The 14,352-nt window shown below is 42.1% G+C and overlaps 1 protein-coding gene across 1 annotated transcript; it reads left to right on the top strand.

The window, feature by feature from the left end:
* The first annotated feature begins 984 nt into the window (after positions 1-984).
* On the top strand, positions 985-11,838 carry LOC115594582 (ubiquitin carboxyl-terminal hydrolase 2-like). The gene is made up of 12 exons (XM_030438735.1): positions 985-1,332; positions 6,915-6,962; positions 7,053-7,176; positions 8,020-8,131; positions 8,254-8,364; positions 9,108-9,172; positions 9,278-9,381; positions 9,705-9,785; positions 9,917-9,995; positions 10,238-10,345; positions 10,450-10,570; positions 10,912-11,838. Exons 1-12 carry the CDS (start codon positions 1,135-1,137, stop codon positions 11,015-11,017), a joined length of 1,257 nt encoding a protein of 418 aa, XP_030294595.1. The 5' UTR covers positions 985-1,134; the 3' UTR covers positions 11,018-11,838.
* Positions 11,839-14,352: the final 2,514 nt, after the last annotated feature.

Here is a 14,352-nt window from a genome sequence, read left to right as displayed (position 1 = left end):
TGTTGGCAGTGTAGTTTTTATAATTACGTATATTCACAGTCTTATATTTCATTGGATTTATGACTTTCTCAAGGTGAAAAACTGTCCTTTAAATTGACAATCAGCATATGTGTGACTCATGACATTTGTCTTTCTCCTTTCATTAACGTACAAAGTTTTTTCTGAAATAAGCTTTGTAAGCTACCAATTATTTCACACTGGAAGAAGCTGAACCACAGCAAAGCTATAGGGAGATAATGAAAGTTAACATTAAACAAAAAATGCCACTGAATTGAACTAAATACAAAAATGTGCCTACTTGCTAACATGCCATATGTAAAAATGTATATATTTATCTATGTTTTGTATTGCACATTTTGGGAATGTGCAAGAAATGTCCGCTTGGACCACTGTGTGCATCAGTCCAGATACCTGCCTGAATGAAACTGAAGTCCAGGTTCTGCAGGTATTATGAGCAGGATTACTCAGTTAGTTAGATAACCTCTAAAGTAGCAACAACTTCACTGAACATTTGTTAATAAATAGCAACAATCAATGACTAATTGATGCCTCATACAGTATATCCGAAGAATGTGTTGCCTTCAAATGCAGTCAGGATGGCCGATAAGGGAGGTGGGGCTGTTCAATGGGGGCCTTCAATACCAGCAGAGAAGAAATATAAAAATAATAATTAGAACAACATGCATTCCATTGTATAACTTAAATGTGTATTTTCAGTTTTTTTGCAGAGCAAAAAAGGTTAAGAAAGTGAACGAAATGCTTGCATCACGATGCAAATATGAATGTGGTTACCCTATCAGCAAGTCACTGCAAATGCAGGTTAATTAGTTTCATTACATGTATCCTCGCATCAAAATATTATAATTTTAGTTCAAATATCTCCTTCACAGCTTCTTTTTTTAGTGCACCAAGAGCAAAGTTTTGTAATTTCCTACTGCGCTTGAAGGCAGCGTCAGTGTTGTGTGGGTGGGAGGAGACGTTCACAGGACGCAGTAAAAACTCCGACACACGCCGCCTCTGTTAATGTTGCATACAGGTGCGGGACAGCAGACACCGACAGCCTCCAGACACCACCGGACCCCACTGATTCCACCCGAATACTGACTCCATCCTGCCGCTGGGATTTCACTGTGGATGTCTCCTCCATCCTGGTATCGGACCACATTCAACAGCGCTGCCATGCCGAGTCTGCGACACTCGTACACGGTGACGGTTCCGGAGGAACCGACCGCTTTCCCCCTGGACAAACACGAACTGCAGCGGAAGAGCCCGTCGTTGTCCCGGTCCAAGCTGGTGTCCACGTTCATGGGTCTGATCATCAACCAGGCCAAGGTGAGTCCAGCACCGCTGCACCTCTGACTGCTCCTCTGCTGCTGCTGTCTCACCTTTACAGAAACCCTGATACGCTTTTATTAGGGTAACTTTATTTATTTATTTAATTTTAGGGAAGTATTCATTCTTTTTAAGTTAAAGTAATACCACAGGGTAGAAATACCCTATTACAAATTCAAGTCATGCATTTAAATTCTTACTTTTGTAAATATGCAAAATATCAAAGTATAGTCTTTAAAAGTACCACAAGTAAAAGCACTCCTCATGCAAAATGGCTCATTTCAGAATAATATGATGCAGTGTAATTAAGTACATTTATGAATTATAAGTACAATTTAGAATTATTTGTGCTTTACTCGAGTATTTCCAATGTTCTGCAACTGTATACTTCAACTCCACTACATTGTGCAGGTATATAATGTGCTTTTTACTAGTTAAATTTTTTTTTAATGGACTTAAGTTACTAGTTACTTTGCAGATTACATGCCGGATCAGAGCCCAAGTAGTGTATTTGTGTCGGTAATCAGGATCAGATAATCGGTTAAACATGAAAATATGTAATTTATTTTTACTTGTGCTTTTGATGTACGTTTATGGCCAGAATATTACTTTCAATACACATTCGTACTTTTTATACAGGATACAATCAGACTTACTCAAGTACTATTCGTATGGCTGACTCTCACTTTTATTCAAGTAATTTTTTTACTTTTATTACTTTTACTCAAGTGTGACTGTTGGGTACTTCTTACCACACTGCATCAGAGTGTAGTACTTAAAAGTAACGTAGCCTAGGTAAAAGTAATCATCGTTCAAAATTGCTCATTTTAGAATAAAATACTTAATATTACTGGATTTTAAATTGATGTATTATTGCCTTACTGTCACTAATGTTGGTGGGCCTAATTTTAACTACTTTACTGCTGGGTAGTTTAATCTATAATAGATCATACCTCATTATGAGATTTATTTATTCAAGTACAGTACTTGAGTAAATGTACTCAGTTACATTTAGTTACATTCCACCACTGACACTCACATACATTTTAAAGGTTACATGTAATTCAGAGGTTGAAGTAACCAATTACATCTACTCAGATTACTGTAATCAAGCAGTTTTTTTGGAGCACTTAAAATACAATTTAAATAGGTATTATTTCATATATATTATACTTGTAATCAAGCAATATTTCTGTGTCCATATTTGTGTCTTAAAAGGGGTAAAAAACCTTAGTTTGTTCAGTGTTTATGTATGTTTGGTTTAAGGCCTGCAAATCAACAATGCTAACAACATTTCTGAGTATTTCTACACAAAATGTCACAGCTAAACTATGAACAATTATTCATATCCACAAGAAATCAAAAGGTGATGCTGAATAAAAAATTCAATCTGATCTTCAGTAATGACCTTTTAAGTGACTGTGCTATCTGAATGAAAACGAGTTGATTTTGTGTTTGAGGCAGACGAGTTTTCCGCACAGACAAGTTAAATCACACCAATCTTTAAAATCACTTTAATCAGTTTTGTCACCGTATGGAAAACCACAGAGAGCTCTGCAGAGGTCCAGGTTTGACCTTTAGGCCCTTATCAGCCTTTAAGTGGAGGTCTGCGAGTACACACAAGCAGGCTGCCTGCATAACAATTCAAGTGTGATGTTGGTTGCGTAATAGGAAAGGGCGCCGCTGATAAGGAATGTGTTCGGAGTGTCACCTTATCATCTGCACAGGACGTTTTGTTAGCACGCAGGCCTGCCCACAGCCTGCACATACATGTGGTGGAGTGGCTTTGATGCTTGTAAGCGAGTGAGGCAGTGACACCTCAGGTCTTTATCCTTGTTAACGCCGCAGAGGATATCATTAGTCTCTCCCAGTGGCGTGCATGCTTGTGTTTACACTGGACATGCTGCCATTGCAACTTTCCTTTAGTGAAACTGTGAATATTTTTTAATCCGGTCTGTAGCCATGCTCGCAGGTTCAGTAACGTCTGTTGGTCGGTTGGTCCGTCAACATTAGATGTAAAAAACTAATGCTAGATCGTTGTCGCATGGCTTCTATGTCACCAACACCAAAACTCCTACTACACTATATAAACACTGTAATTGGATCAATCTACAAGGTGTAAAGTTTGAGTTAGAAAAGATGGATTTGTGAGTAGATGAGCCTGAGCCTCCATGTTTGGCGTGATGAGGTTCTGTTAGCCACTTGTTAGCAACCGCCTTTCTTAAGACATGTAAAAAAGTTTTTTAATTCACTTGTGGCACATAATTGGACACATTTTATGTCTTGGAACAAAACATAAAAATATCTTAACCGCAGACCCTATTTCCCCGCAGCTCTGTTAGAAAAAACGCATGCTAACGCGCTTTAATAAGACCCTGGCATTTCTGTTTTGAATATGTTAGCATGCTGACGTTAGCATTCAGCTTTAAGTCTGCCACACAAGCTAGTAGGAAGTAGCAGTATTTCTACTTCAGAAGGGTATTTTGAGATCTTTCCAGCAGGGGTTAATACTGTTTCGAAGGGAGTGGCATGGCATGTGTGTGCAGCAATGTTGCCTCCTCGGTCTCGTGTTTTCTGGCCTTACCCGAGAACACATAGCTGTGTTTAGAACATGGCGTTCTCCTCTGCTTCTCTTTGAAGTCGCGCCAACCGGTGGAGAGCGCCCTTGTTCTTGAGATTACCTGAACGCATCACTTCCTCTGTTTTTGGATGGGTCTTTTAAATCACAGGCGGCCCGCTGAGCGTGCCGAGCCACGCCGGTCAGTATTCACAGCAGTGCAGCAGATTGGGACTCACTGGCACCATATGGTCACCTTCAAATACTGCAGAGAAGAAGAAGAGGAGCACAAAGGGGAAAAAAATAAAGCCAAAGAGGGCTGTCGGTAGCTGATATTGTCACAGGGCTATTTTCAGAGTTTTTACAACAGGGCGACCATCATGAGGCACTAAACGTGAACGTCCTGATAAGGGCGAACCTGTTCATATCTGCCACTAACTACCTTTTGTGAGGTGTAAGCACATTCTTGTCAATGTGCATTCTTTCTGCTCGGCTCCGTGCTACTCATCACACCTCCGACAGCTTCTCCAAGTACCGCCCACTGTCACAGAACAGCATATAGAGCTGGAGTTGCTGTCCAGTTTTCAGTGTGTGTGTGTGTGTGTGTGTGTGTGTGTGTGTGTGTGTGTGTGTGCGCTTCCATAATTGTGTCTGTACCCTCATGTGTGCTGTCGTCAGTGCGTTGCTGTCATTTCCTCGTGCAGCTCCTCGGCCGTCAGCAGAGGCGTTGTTGCGTGACGGTGCTGACTTGCTCCGAGTCATCATGTTACTCTGTTACTATGTTCCCTCACTCTGGGATGAGCCACAGGTCAATATGTCACCTGTTAATATTCGGAAACTGGAAGAAAAAAAAGCTGTTTACCACAATTACTCAACCTGATGTTAAGGGATGACTGGTAAAAGTTTTTCATAGTCTGTCCAAAGAAACCATCCGCGGTTAGATGTCCCCACAGCAAATGAGCAGATTTGGACGAAAGATGGAAGACGTTGGTTGTTCCTGCATAAAATCAAAGATTGGGATCTAGATATTTTTGCTTTCTATTCGTCTTTTCAATTATAAACTGGTTCAGTGGTTCAGAGCCCAAACCCAACCCGATATCTGAGACTATAATTTTTGCTTTATGCATCATATGGAGAAAAATCGTACTCACGACCTGAAAGCTTTGCACAACAAAATGGCCCAAACATTAAGCGATCAAACCCAACATCTTCTCAGGAAACTTCAGGTATTGATATGGTAGCAGAATCGTGCTCACTAAAAAATTCTAACAAGAAAAATAATTCTTAGCCTTGAGTTTGGCATTACAGTCAACTTCATCTTGTTTTTTTTTTTATTCTTGTAGCCAGAAGTGATCATATTTGGAGTAGAGGGTGGAGGCATTGATTAGAGTTGATTGCGTAACCCGAGGCCCTACATTTACCCTGCTTTATCGTGTATTTTACTCTAAATTGGACCGTAACTGACTAAATGAACACCGTGCTGTCTTGAAGAAGACTTGAAACTAGAGACTGAGACCATCAACTCATCGGGGAACTTTTGCCTGAGCTAATAAATCAACAGAGAATAGGGTAATTTTCTCATAAGCTTGTATAGAACTGGACCTCTTCTTGCAGAGTTGGCGCCTGTAAGCAATTGGAAAGAATGTTTAAGGCACTTTTCAGACCCGGGAGCTTTGTCCGCTATGTTATACTGTCAATGGTTGAGCATTGCCCTATTACTTATAATTGTTTTCTAATAACAAGCTAAGAAACCAAGGCTGTGATGTTTTGTGATCGACAGGCCAAAAAAAGGGTCTGCTTACAGTGACTGTACACAGTCAGGGTGCAACTGTTTGGTGCCAAAACAATCTGTGAAGTGCTTTTAAACATTTTCTTTGTGTGTTGTCCAGTATTTCCCTTTACATTAATTGACATAATGTGTATAGAAATTAAATTAAAATGTATCATGAGGTGCACCTGAATAGAAAAGATTAGTGCAACCATTGTGAAAATCATCGTCTGCATCCCCATCGTTTCATTGTGAAGCCCTCCCAGTGACACTTATTTTGCTTCAACCTCAATGTTTACACAACTTTTAATCTGTAAATACAGTCTGCTGACAAAAAAAGGGATTCTTTTGCCAAATCCACCACCCAGTACACGTGACTGAGTTGTTTCCAAGCATTTCCAAACGTTGATAAAGAGCCAGATTCTTGTGATTGCTCTGGAATGTCTCAGTCACCGGACAGATAGGCCGGTGGCTTTCGTAACCCTGCGTCCATCTGACCTGCAGATGATTAACACCACTCCTCCACATATGTCATAGACTAAACTAGTTGATCCTCGACCCCCGCGGCGATCTGAAACTCTTCACACAAACGGCCCGGAGCCGCATCGTGTCCTGCAGATTCTCAGTAGAGCTTTTCTCCTCGCTCCGCATCACATGTCCGTGTGTGATGTCAGCGTGGTGTGAGCGGTGGCTGGCGGGCTCGGCGGTGCAGCTGGAGGTCAGGGCACACTGTGGTGTTTCATCAAAGCGTGCGGAGCTGTAGCTGATATGAGCAGAGATAAAGCGCCCCCGTGCCTCCGGCAGTGTGACCATCAGATGGTGTGCATTGAATGAATGCCACGCAGTCCTCGTGGCTTACACACACACACGAGGAATGTCACAGGGTGTCTGTCATACAGTAGTTACATCACACTGAGACCGTGTTCAGGCTCATCTGACAAGGGGAAGAACAGTAAATACTTAGTAATAGCCTGTACGTGTCTCTTACAGCATCATTACATATTAATTTGCCATATTAATACACACAAGACAGCAGTTCAGATTCATTTCAGCCTGTATTTAATCATTTCTATTTTAAGTTTGGCCTTTAAATCATGTTAAACCTTAAGTTAAATGGTAGATTTAAAACGGCTGATTGATAAATTCATAATGAAAGTAGCTAAAAGTAGCTGAAACAGAAAACTGTGTGATGTATTTTATGTATAAACTTGCATTTTGAAATGAAAACTAAAACCCCCCCTCTTTCTGTTTGAACAGCACAAGAGTCCTCAAGGCCTGGTGGGACTGAGGAACCTGGGCAACACGGTGAGCTCTTCTCCGTCACTCCGTGGTCTTGTGTGCACTGTACACTCCGTCCGGCTCTTTAATTAACTTTGTGGTATTTGCTGTTCGCAGTGCTTCATGAACTCGATCCTGCAGTGTCTCAGCAACACTCCCGAGCTGAGAGATTACTGCCTGAGAAACGTCCACCGCACGGACCTCAACAACAACTGCAGGACCAACGCTGCTCTCATGGAAGGTATGATGAGACTCCAAACGTAATGGACCTGTTTAGTGCCTCGTTATGTTGTCACGTTGAGTCACTTTATGGTTTAAAGGGAGGCCAGATAGTCAGTGTGTACGACCATGTCCGGCACCGCCGAGAAGCTTCACAAACCGTTTCTTAAAAGCAAGTCTGTATTTTTCGGCGTTCAGATCCTGATAAATAAAAGTCTAACGTTCTCCAGGAAGAACAGCTCTGAGGTTTTCCAATATCGTCCAACGTCCACTTAGTAGCTGCTCGAAAGCTTTCAACACTACGTCAGGGAGACGACGTCAGTGGACGGAATTGGCTCAGGTGTCATCGCTTGACCCACTTTGAGTAAGTGATAGTGCGTCACCGTCGCACGACGACACCTGAGCCAGTCCCATTGGCTGATTAAGACTTGGGATGCAGAGGAGCTGAGATCATTTTATCACCTAATGACCTTCGTTTGCTATAAAACTCTGCCCTGGTTGGAGTCCAAGCGGTCTGAATTTTCCACATCAAGTCCACATCAGGCTTAAAGGAGAACACTTGTTTTCATACAAATAAATGTAAATCTCCCGTGAGTTCAGGCTGGTTTGCATCAAAGCTTGATTTACATTTACATTTGTTAGTCAAGCTCAAAACTCTGCATCCTGAGACGGGTTAAAGAGTGCAGATTGCTCTCAAAAATCCTCTGTTTGTGACTTTTAGAAGGTATGGAATCGCCTACATTTACGACACAGACGGGATCTTTTAAGAGTGCTGCTCACAAATTGCCAGTGTGTGGTTTCAGTGATTATGGTTTCATTTTCTGTCTTTCATTTCATTTTCTCTTCCCTTCGCCTACTATCTCAGAGTTCGCAAAGCTGACTCAGAGCCTGTGGACTTCTGTGAACAACGAGGCCATCAGTCCCTCTGATTTCAGGAGCCAGATCCAGAGATACGCTCCCAAATTCGTGGGCTGCAAGTAAGTCTTCCCTCTCTCCTTCTGCTTTAACCCTTTGTGCTCAATCCACTTGGAAAAAAAATGATTGCTGATTCCGAGGAGTGAAAAATGAATTAAGTCTATCTACTCTTGTCTCTCTGCAGTCAACAGGACGCCCAGGAGTTTCTGCGCTGCTTATTGGACGGCCTCCACAATGAGGTGAACAGAGTGACGGTCCGCCCGAAGGTGTCCGTCGAGGACTTTGACCACCTCTCGTAAGTCAGCACCCCCCAATGAGTCACTCATAACCTGCTCTGTCACTGACACCTCGCACATGCCTGTACGCCTGACTGGGCTGCAATCCTTAAAAACTGTGTAATTATTTATAATTAGCATGTAATGAATTACCTTCGAGATTTACATAGTAACTAGTTAACTAGTTAGTACTTAAAGGGTAAGGTCAGGTAAGCCCCTCTTATCTTAGAGATATCGACCGTAGGGGTGTTTTCTTTCTAATGTAATGCAGCTGTGGTGCTCAAAGCATCTAATAAAGGAACTATTTTCTTTCCATATCACCAAACCAATTGAAGGCTTGCCAACTAACTAAGCACCATGAACGTGTACATCCCGCCTCGTCACAAACACGATCCTCTCGTCCACGGGTAGACACTCTTTCCTTCTGCACGACGATAGGGAAAGAAAACAGTTCCTACGTGAAACTGCTTAAACAAGGTCCTGACGATCGATGTTGAGTTTTCCACATCGTCTTGGCTCTTAAAGCACCACAAGCCCCGAGTGCCATCTCGCTCGATTATATTACGATCAATATCTCCAAACACAAATCTTGGCAACACACACCAAAACAATCTAGATGGAAAAATAGCACTGCAGGCACGAGGGATTGAGTAAACTAAAAACCATTACGTTTGGATTTTCCATTTGATTTTAATTCAGAGTATTCAGTAAGGTCGACGTTCGCTGGTTTGACTCGAGCTCTACTGTCTGCTTTCATTCACAGGGATGAAGAAAAGGGCAAGCGGATGTGGAACATGTACCTGGAGAGAGAGGACAGCAAAGTAGTTGGTAAGGGACTCGCCTTAAAACCATGAAGCTGTCCTTTAAACAACTCTTAGATTAAATGGAAACGCGTATTAAACATAATTCTCCATCTCTTGTTCCTGCCTTTAGATCTGTTCGTTGGACAGCTGAAAAGCTCTGTGACCTGCACCGTCTGCGGCTTCCGCTCCACCGTGTTCGATCCGTTCTGGGACCTGTCGATACCTGTAGCACAGGTCAGAACTCACCTCGGACGTGTTTAGCCAGCCACATTATGTAAAACAGTGCTGGCTGCATTGTAGAATAATCACTGTTTGCCTGCCGTTGTCATGTTGTGATCATAAACAGACGAAATGACCCCGCTTTGTCACGCTGAACTGCATCATATTTACCATAAATAGAATATGCAGCCTTGTTTGACATCACAGCTGCATACGTCAGGCCCCCTCTGTGTTTGTTGTTCAAACTAGATTTCCACCTGCATGTTACAGCATCTGATAAGAAATGCAGCATTATAAAGGGTTTTTTTTGTCTGATTGGACTTCATCTGTCTCCACAGAAGAGCACGGGTGAAGTGACTCTCAAAGACTGCATGAGGCTCTTTACAAAAGAGGATGTTTTGGACGGAGAGGAGAGACCGGTAAGAAGCCTCACACATCACACCACAGTCGGCACTCCTTTTGTAAAGGTGATATATGGATTATTCAGCAGCAGCAGCAGCAGCAGCAGCAGCAGCAGAATCTCACTGCCCTCTCTTTGTTTTTCTCCCAGACCTGCAACAGATGCAAAGCCAGAAGGAAATGCACCAAAAGATTCAGCATCCAGAAGTTCCCTCAGATCCTCGTGCTTCGTATCCTTTGCTCACGTCTTGATACACCGTCTTGCTTGTTTCATGTGTATAACACACGGATGCATTTGGACGATATCGATAAATAATAGAAATAGAAAACTGATGCAATGAATACATTTCCCTCTGAAATGCAGCAGAAGTACAAATATCACAACTTACGAATACTCAAAACTGCACTTGTCGCGGCAGAGTGTTGTTATTTTTGAACCAGTGTTGCCTCCTTGACTCGGCGTCCCTCTCAGACCTGAAGCGTTTCTCCGACTCTAACAACCGAGCCAGCAAACTCTCCACTTTCGTCAACTTCCCCCTCAAAGAGCTCGACCTGCGGGAGTTCGCCTCGGAGAGCAGCGGTGAGTGTCAGCCGAGGGAAAGAAAACAAACTGTCGCCGGAGGAGAGCGCTCTCCAGACTCAGCCGGACTCTGATGACTGACCCCTGTTTGTCTCTCACTGCAGAGCGCGCTGTGTATAACCTGTACGCGGTGTCCAACCACTCCGGAAACGCTCTGGGCGGCCATTACACGGCCTACTGCAGGAACCCGGCGCTGGGGGAGTGGTACAGCTACAACGACACCAGGTACCATCAGATAACCTCATACTGTTATCAGTTTCATTATGCTGTATGCACCTGTTATCAAACCATTGACCTCATTCTGGCTGTATAAAGGTGTGTCAGCGTGTTGGCAAGTGTGCTGCACTGATTTCGTGAGGGCATGTAAGGACATGCGGCTGGGAGCGGCTGCTGTGTGGTGCAGTTTCTAGTGCCTGCGTTTAATTAAAGAAATATGTTGATATTACCAAGACCAGGGTGACTGAGAAACCTTCACCAGGATATGTAAATTGTTCAAAATTCCACCTGCGAGCAAATAAACAATCCTCTGTGGTATTAATGCAGCATGTACTGTGTGTTGTTTGCAGGGTGAGCCCCGTGTCCTCCAGCCAAGTTCGCAGCAGCAACGCCTACGTCCTCTTCTACGAACTGGTCCCCTCCCAACACAGCAAATATCAGACATGTCGGCTTTAGACGCCACTGCGGAGGAGTGATAAGCTGCTCAGCCTCAGAAGAGGAGTCTGACACTGCCCGCTGCGAGAGATGGGGAGAGAGAGAGAGAGAGAGAGAGCTCCCCCTAGTGGAGAGAGTACTGCCATTACAGACTGTGAATGTGGAGCACAACGAGAAAAGAAACGCCGTCTTGACCTCCTCCTCGAGGTGGTGACGAGGGGAAAGGGTGGATGTGAAAGCACACTCTGCACTTCAGGATCTCAAGACGAGCTCTGAAGTTTAATTGACGCCGAGAAAAGGCACTAATTGTCATTGTCGCAAAGGTGTGAAAATTCAGCTCAAGGCACAGCCGTGAGTATGAGGAGTTCACCTCTGCTTCTCATTTTCACAGCAAAGTATTAAAACGCTGTGCCTGGACCTGAATCTGCACCCACTCGAGTGGATTTTCCTTTGTTTTTGCACTTGGAACATGGACTATTATTACCCGAGGACATTACAGACACTTGGAAAATGCCTCACACACGACTGCAAGATGTAATTTATTGTATTTAACATGATGCCGCTAACTGTATATGTCATGAAACGCAGCCTTATGGGTTCCTCTCACTGATGCACAGAGGACGTCTTTTCTGTCAAAGAAAGCACATTTTATTTTTGTACAGTATTTATGTGCAGCGCAGTGAATGTAACTGTACTGTGGGGAAGCCAGACGTACCAAAGCAGCTGTGTGAAACTGCATCAACAACACTTCTTCTTCTTCTTCTTCCAGCAATAATGTCGCTGACTTTGCATCTAAGTCAGTTCAGAGTCTATAAATGATTAAAATTCAATGTTGACTTGCACCGCCTCACATGTTTATTTTCTTTTTAACCCTTTTTTAGCCGGATGGAAGTCGAGGAATAGTTCATGAGGGTCAGAGCAGTAATAAACTATTAAGGGTTTTAAACATTGCTCACCTGTGACTGTCCAATAGTCATCATTCATCACATATATAGATGCAACAATTAATTGTTTGGTTGTCGACTACTACATTGTTAACTTCTATTTTTATGTTCACATCATCAGTGTAAGTCAAAATGTTCTGATTCCAGCCTCTTAAAAGTGAAGTTTTTCTGGTTTCTTTCTTGGTAAACTGAATATATTTGGGTTTTGGACAAAGAAAGCAATTTGAGGACGTCATCTTTGGCTTTGGGAAACACTTTTCACCATTTTTGTTTTTTCATTTTATAGGCCAATCAACTAATCAGTTAATCAAGAAGCTAACCTACCGCAGCCCAAATCATGTACAACTAACAAGATAAAAGCCGAACATAACTGTTAAACCAATTAAAGCAGTAATGACTGACTTTGACGCAAACTAAAACTACATTAGACACTTTTTCAAAATAAAAGGTTGCTATGAACGTGTTAGCAAGTTAACACATCCAGCAGACACAAAGCAGCAATAGTAGTTGTTAAAAGTTGTGTTTCTGATCTCATGATACATCTATTGTCTTTAAGCTCAGTTTTTGGTCTCAGCCAACTCCTCGGAAGATATATGTGGCTGTTTGGCAGCTAAATATTACATTATGTTCGCTAGCTAGTCGCTAACTTTACCTGTCTGCTGTTATGTGCTGAGCAGGTGGTGTACACAGTGTTAATCAGAGTTTTTAAGCTGAAAAAGCTGCCAGACATGGTAATCTGCAGGCCAGGCAACCAAAGCAACAAGCTGAAGGCTTTAAGCACCCAATGATTTTATAATTTCCGGAAATGGAATTTAATGAGCAATTAGCCTGATTAAAAATACAATAGAAATCTGATAAAAACCCAATCATTATTACATTTTCTTAAAAATGATTGCATTTTGTTGTAGAAATGTACATTATTAATAATTTAATTTCTTATAACAATATCAGTCCGGACAGATATTATTGCATTACTGATCATTATTATTCTATAACATTATTACATTATTGGGTTTTATTACATTTGCCATCAAGTTAAGTGCAGATTTTATGACATTTCCAGGAAAAGATCAGCAGAGTTGGGTGGTAACTGTCACCACTGATGGATTGTAACCAAGTACATTTACTCTCATTTTACAAGAGTATTTCTATTTTCTGGAACAACGCAGTTTACCATACACTCCATTACATTTTAGAGGCAAATATCATGATTTATACTTGCTTCATTTATCTGATGAACTAGTAAGTAGTTACTTTGCATTTTTTGTTACTGGTTACTTTATAACCAGTAATCAGATAAATACAATGATCAGCCAGGCTCAGCTGATATGTAGTATACAGCTTATGCATGTGTTTACTGTACTTTTGCACTTCTACTGATGAAAGATTTGATATGTCATATTCATGTCATCACTCAAAGTGACTCTTTTACGCATGTATTGTTCTGTGGGCGACTTTCACTTTGACTAAAGGAATATTTCAACATGATATCTTTACTTTTACTCAAGTATGACTTTGGGGTACTTTTTACAACCCTGATTCTCTGTGGGTTCATCACAACGAGCAGAACCTTTCAAGTACACACAGTAATGATCCACTGCCAACATAAAAAAAAAAATGCAGATTAGTGTGGCTTTAAGTTGCAGCGCTTGTCAGGCTTAATAAGCAGCACAAAATGTAGTAATTTATTAGATGAAGAATGTTACAACCTTCAAACCTTCAGCTTCATACAGGGGTGTAACATAAATATACGGATTGTGTAATAATATTAAAACCCATCAAACTTAATTATATAGTAGGTGGTTATTCATGCAGCACTGGCAATCAGCAAAAGTAAAACAAAATATTTCATGTCCTGTATTAATTACCAGTACTGAATACAGCCAGTTGGTGTGTGTTACATAACGAGCAGAGGTCAGTTAGTGCATGAAGCCTGCTGTGAAGTTCCAGGCTAAATGTGCAGATTACGGTCAGATTGGATTTATGTCAGGAGCACCTCTGACCCACATACACCGAGGCCATCTGACACGGGAACATGTTTCACCCTGTGTCCACAAGAGGGGGCTGCACACACCGGTGTGGAGACGGACGAGGTGTGAACATGAATCGCTTGGATCATCGGACAAGCAGACACTCGGATGACATATTCTGTTGAACGAGTGGGGTGATTTTCAGAAAGATGAGGTCAGAGAGGAGCAACAACCGGCTACCTGATATTTAAAAAGCGCCTTGACTGGTTTCATATGTCATCAAACCAGTATGTCAGTCTAACCGCCGACCAACGGTTTACTGTGGACACCACTCCCTTCTGAGTAAACTCTTGTCCTTGAGTAACCGAGCTTGTTAACACCTGAGGGAATGGGAATGTGCATGTGCATGCGTGTGTGTGATTGGGTTTCTGAGGCTTGGACA

The sequence above is a fragment of the Sparus aurata genome, chromosome 13 (assembly GCF_900880675.1).
Source record: "Sparus aurata chromosome 13, fSpaAur1.1, whole genome shotgun sequence".
Taxonomy (NCBI): domain Eukaryota; kingdom Metazoa; phylum Chordata; class Actinopteri; order Spariformes; family Sparidae; genus Sparus; species Sparus aurata.
The sequence above is the reverse complement of the archived record's forward strand: the minus strand, read 5'-3'. Positions and strand labels throughout refer to the sequence as shown.

Excerpts from the sequence above, each read along its gene's own strand:
- LOC115594582 (XM_030438735.1), top strand. The coding sequence starts at position 1,135 with ATGTCTCCTCCATCCTGGTATCGGACCACATTCAACAGCGCTGCCATG. Across the intron at positions 1,333-6,914 it reads TGATCATCAACCAGGCCAAG|CACAAGAGTCCTCAAGGCCT; the intron begins GTGAGTCCAGCA and ends CTGTTTGAACAG. Across the intron at positions 10,346-10,449 it reads GTTCGCCTCGGAGAGCAGCG|AGCGCGCTGTGTATAACCTG; the intron begins GTGAGTGTCAGC and ends CTCTCACTGCAG.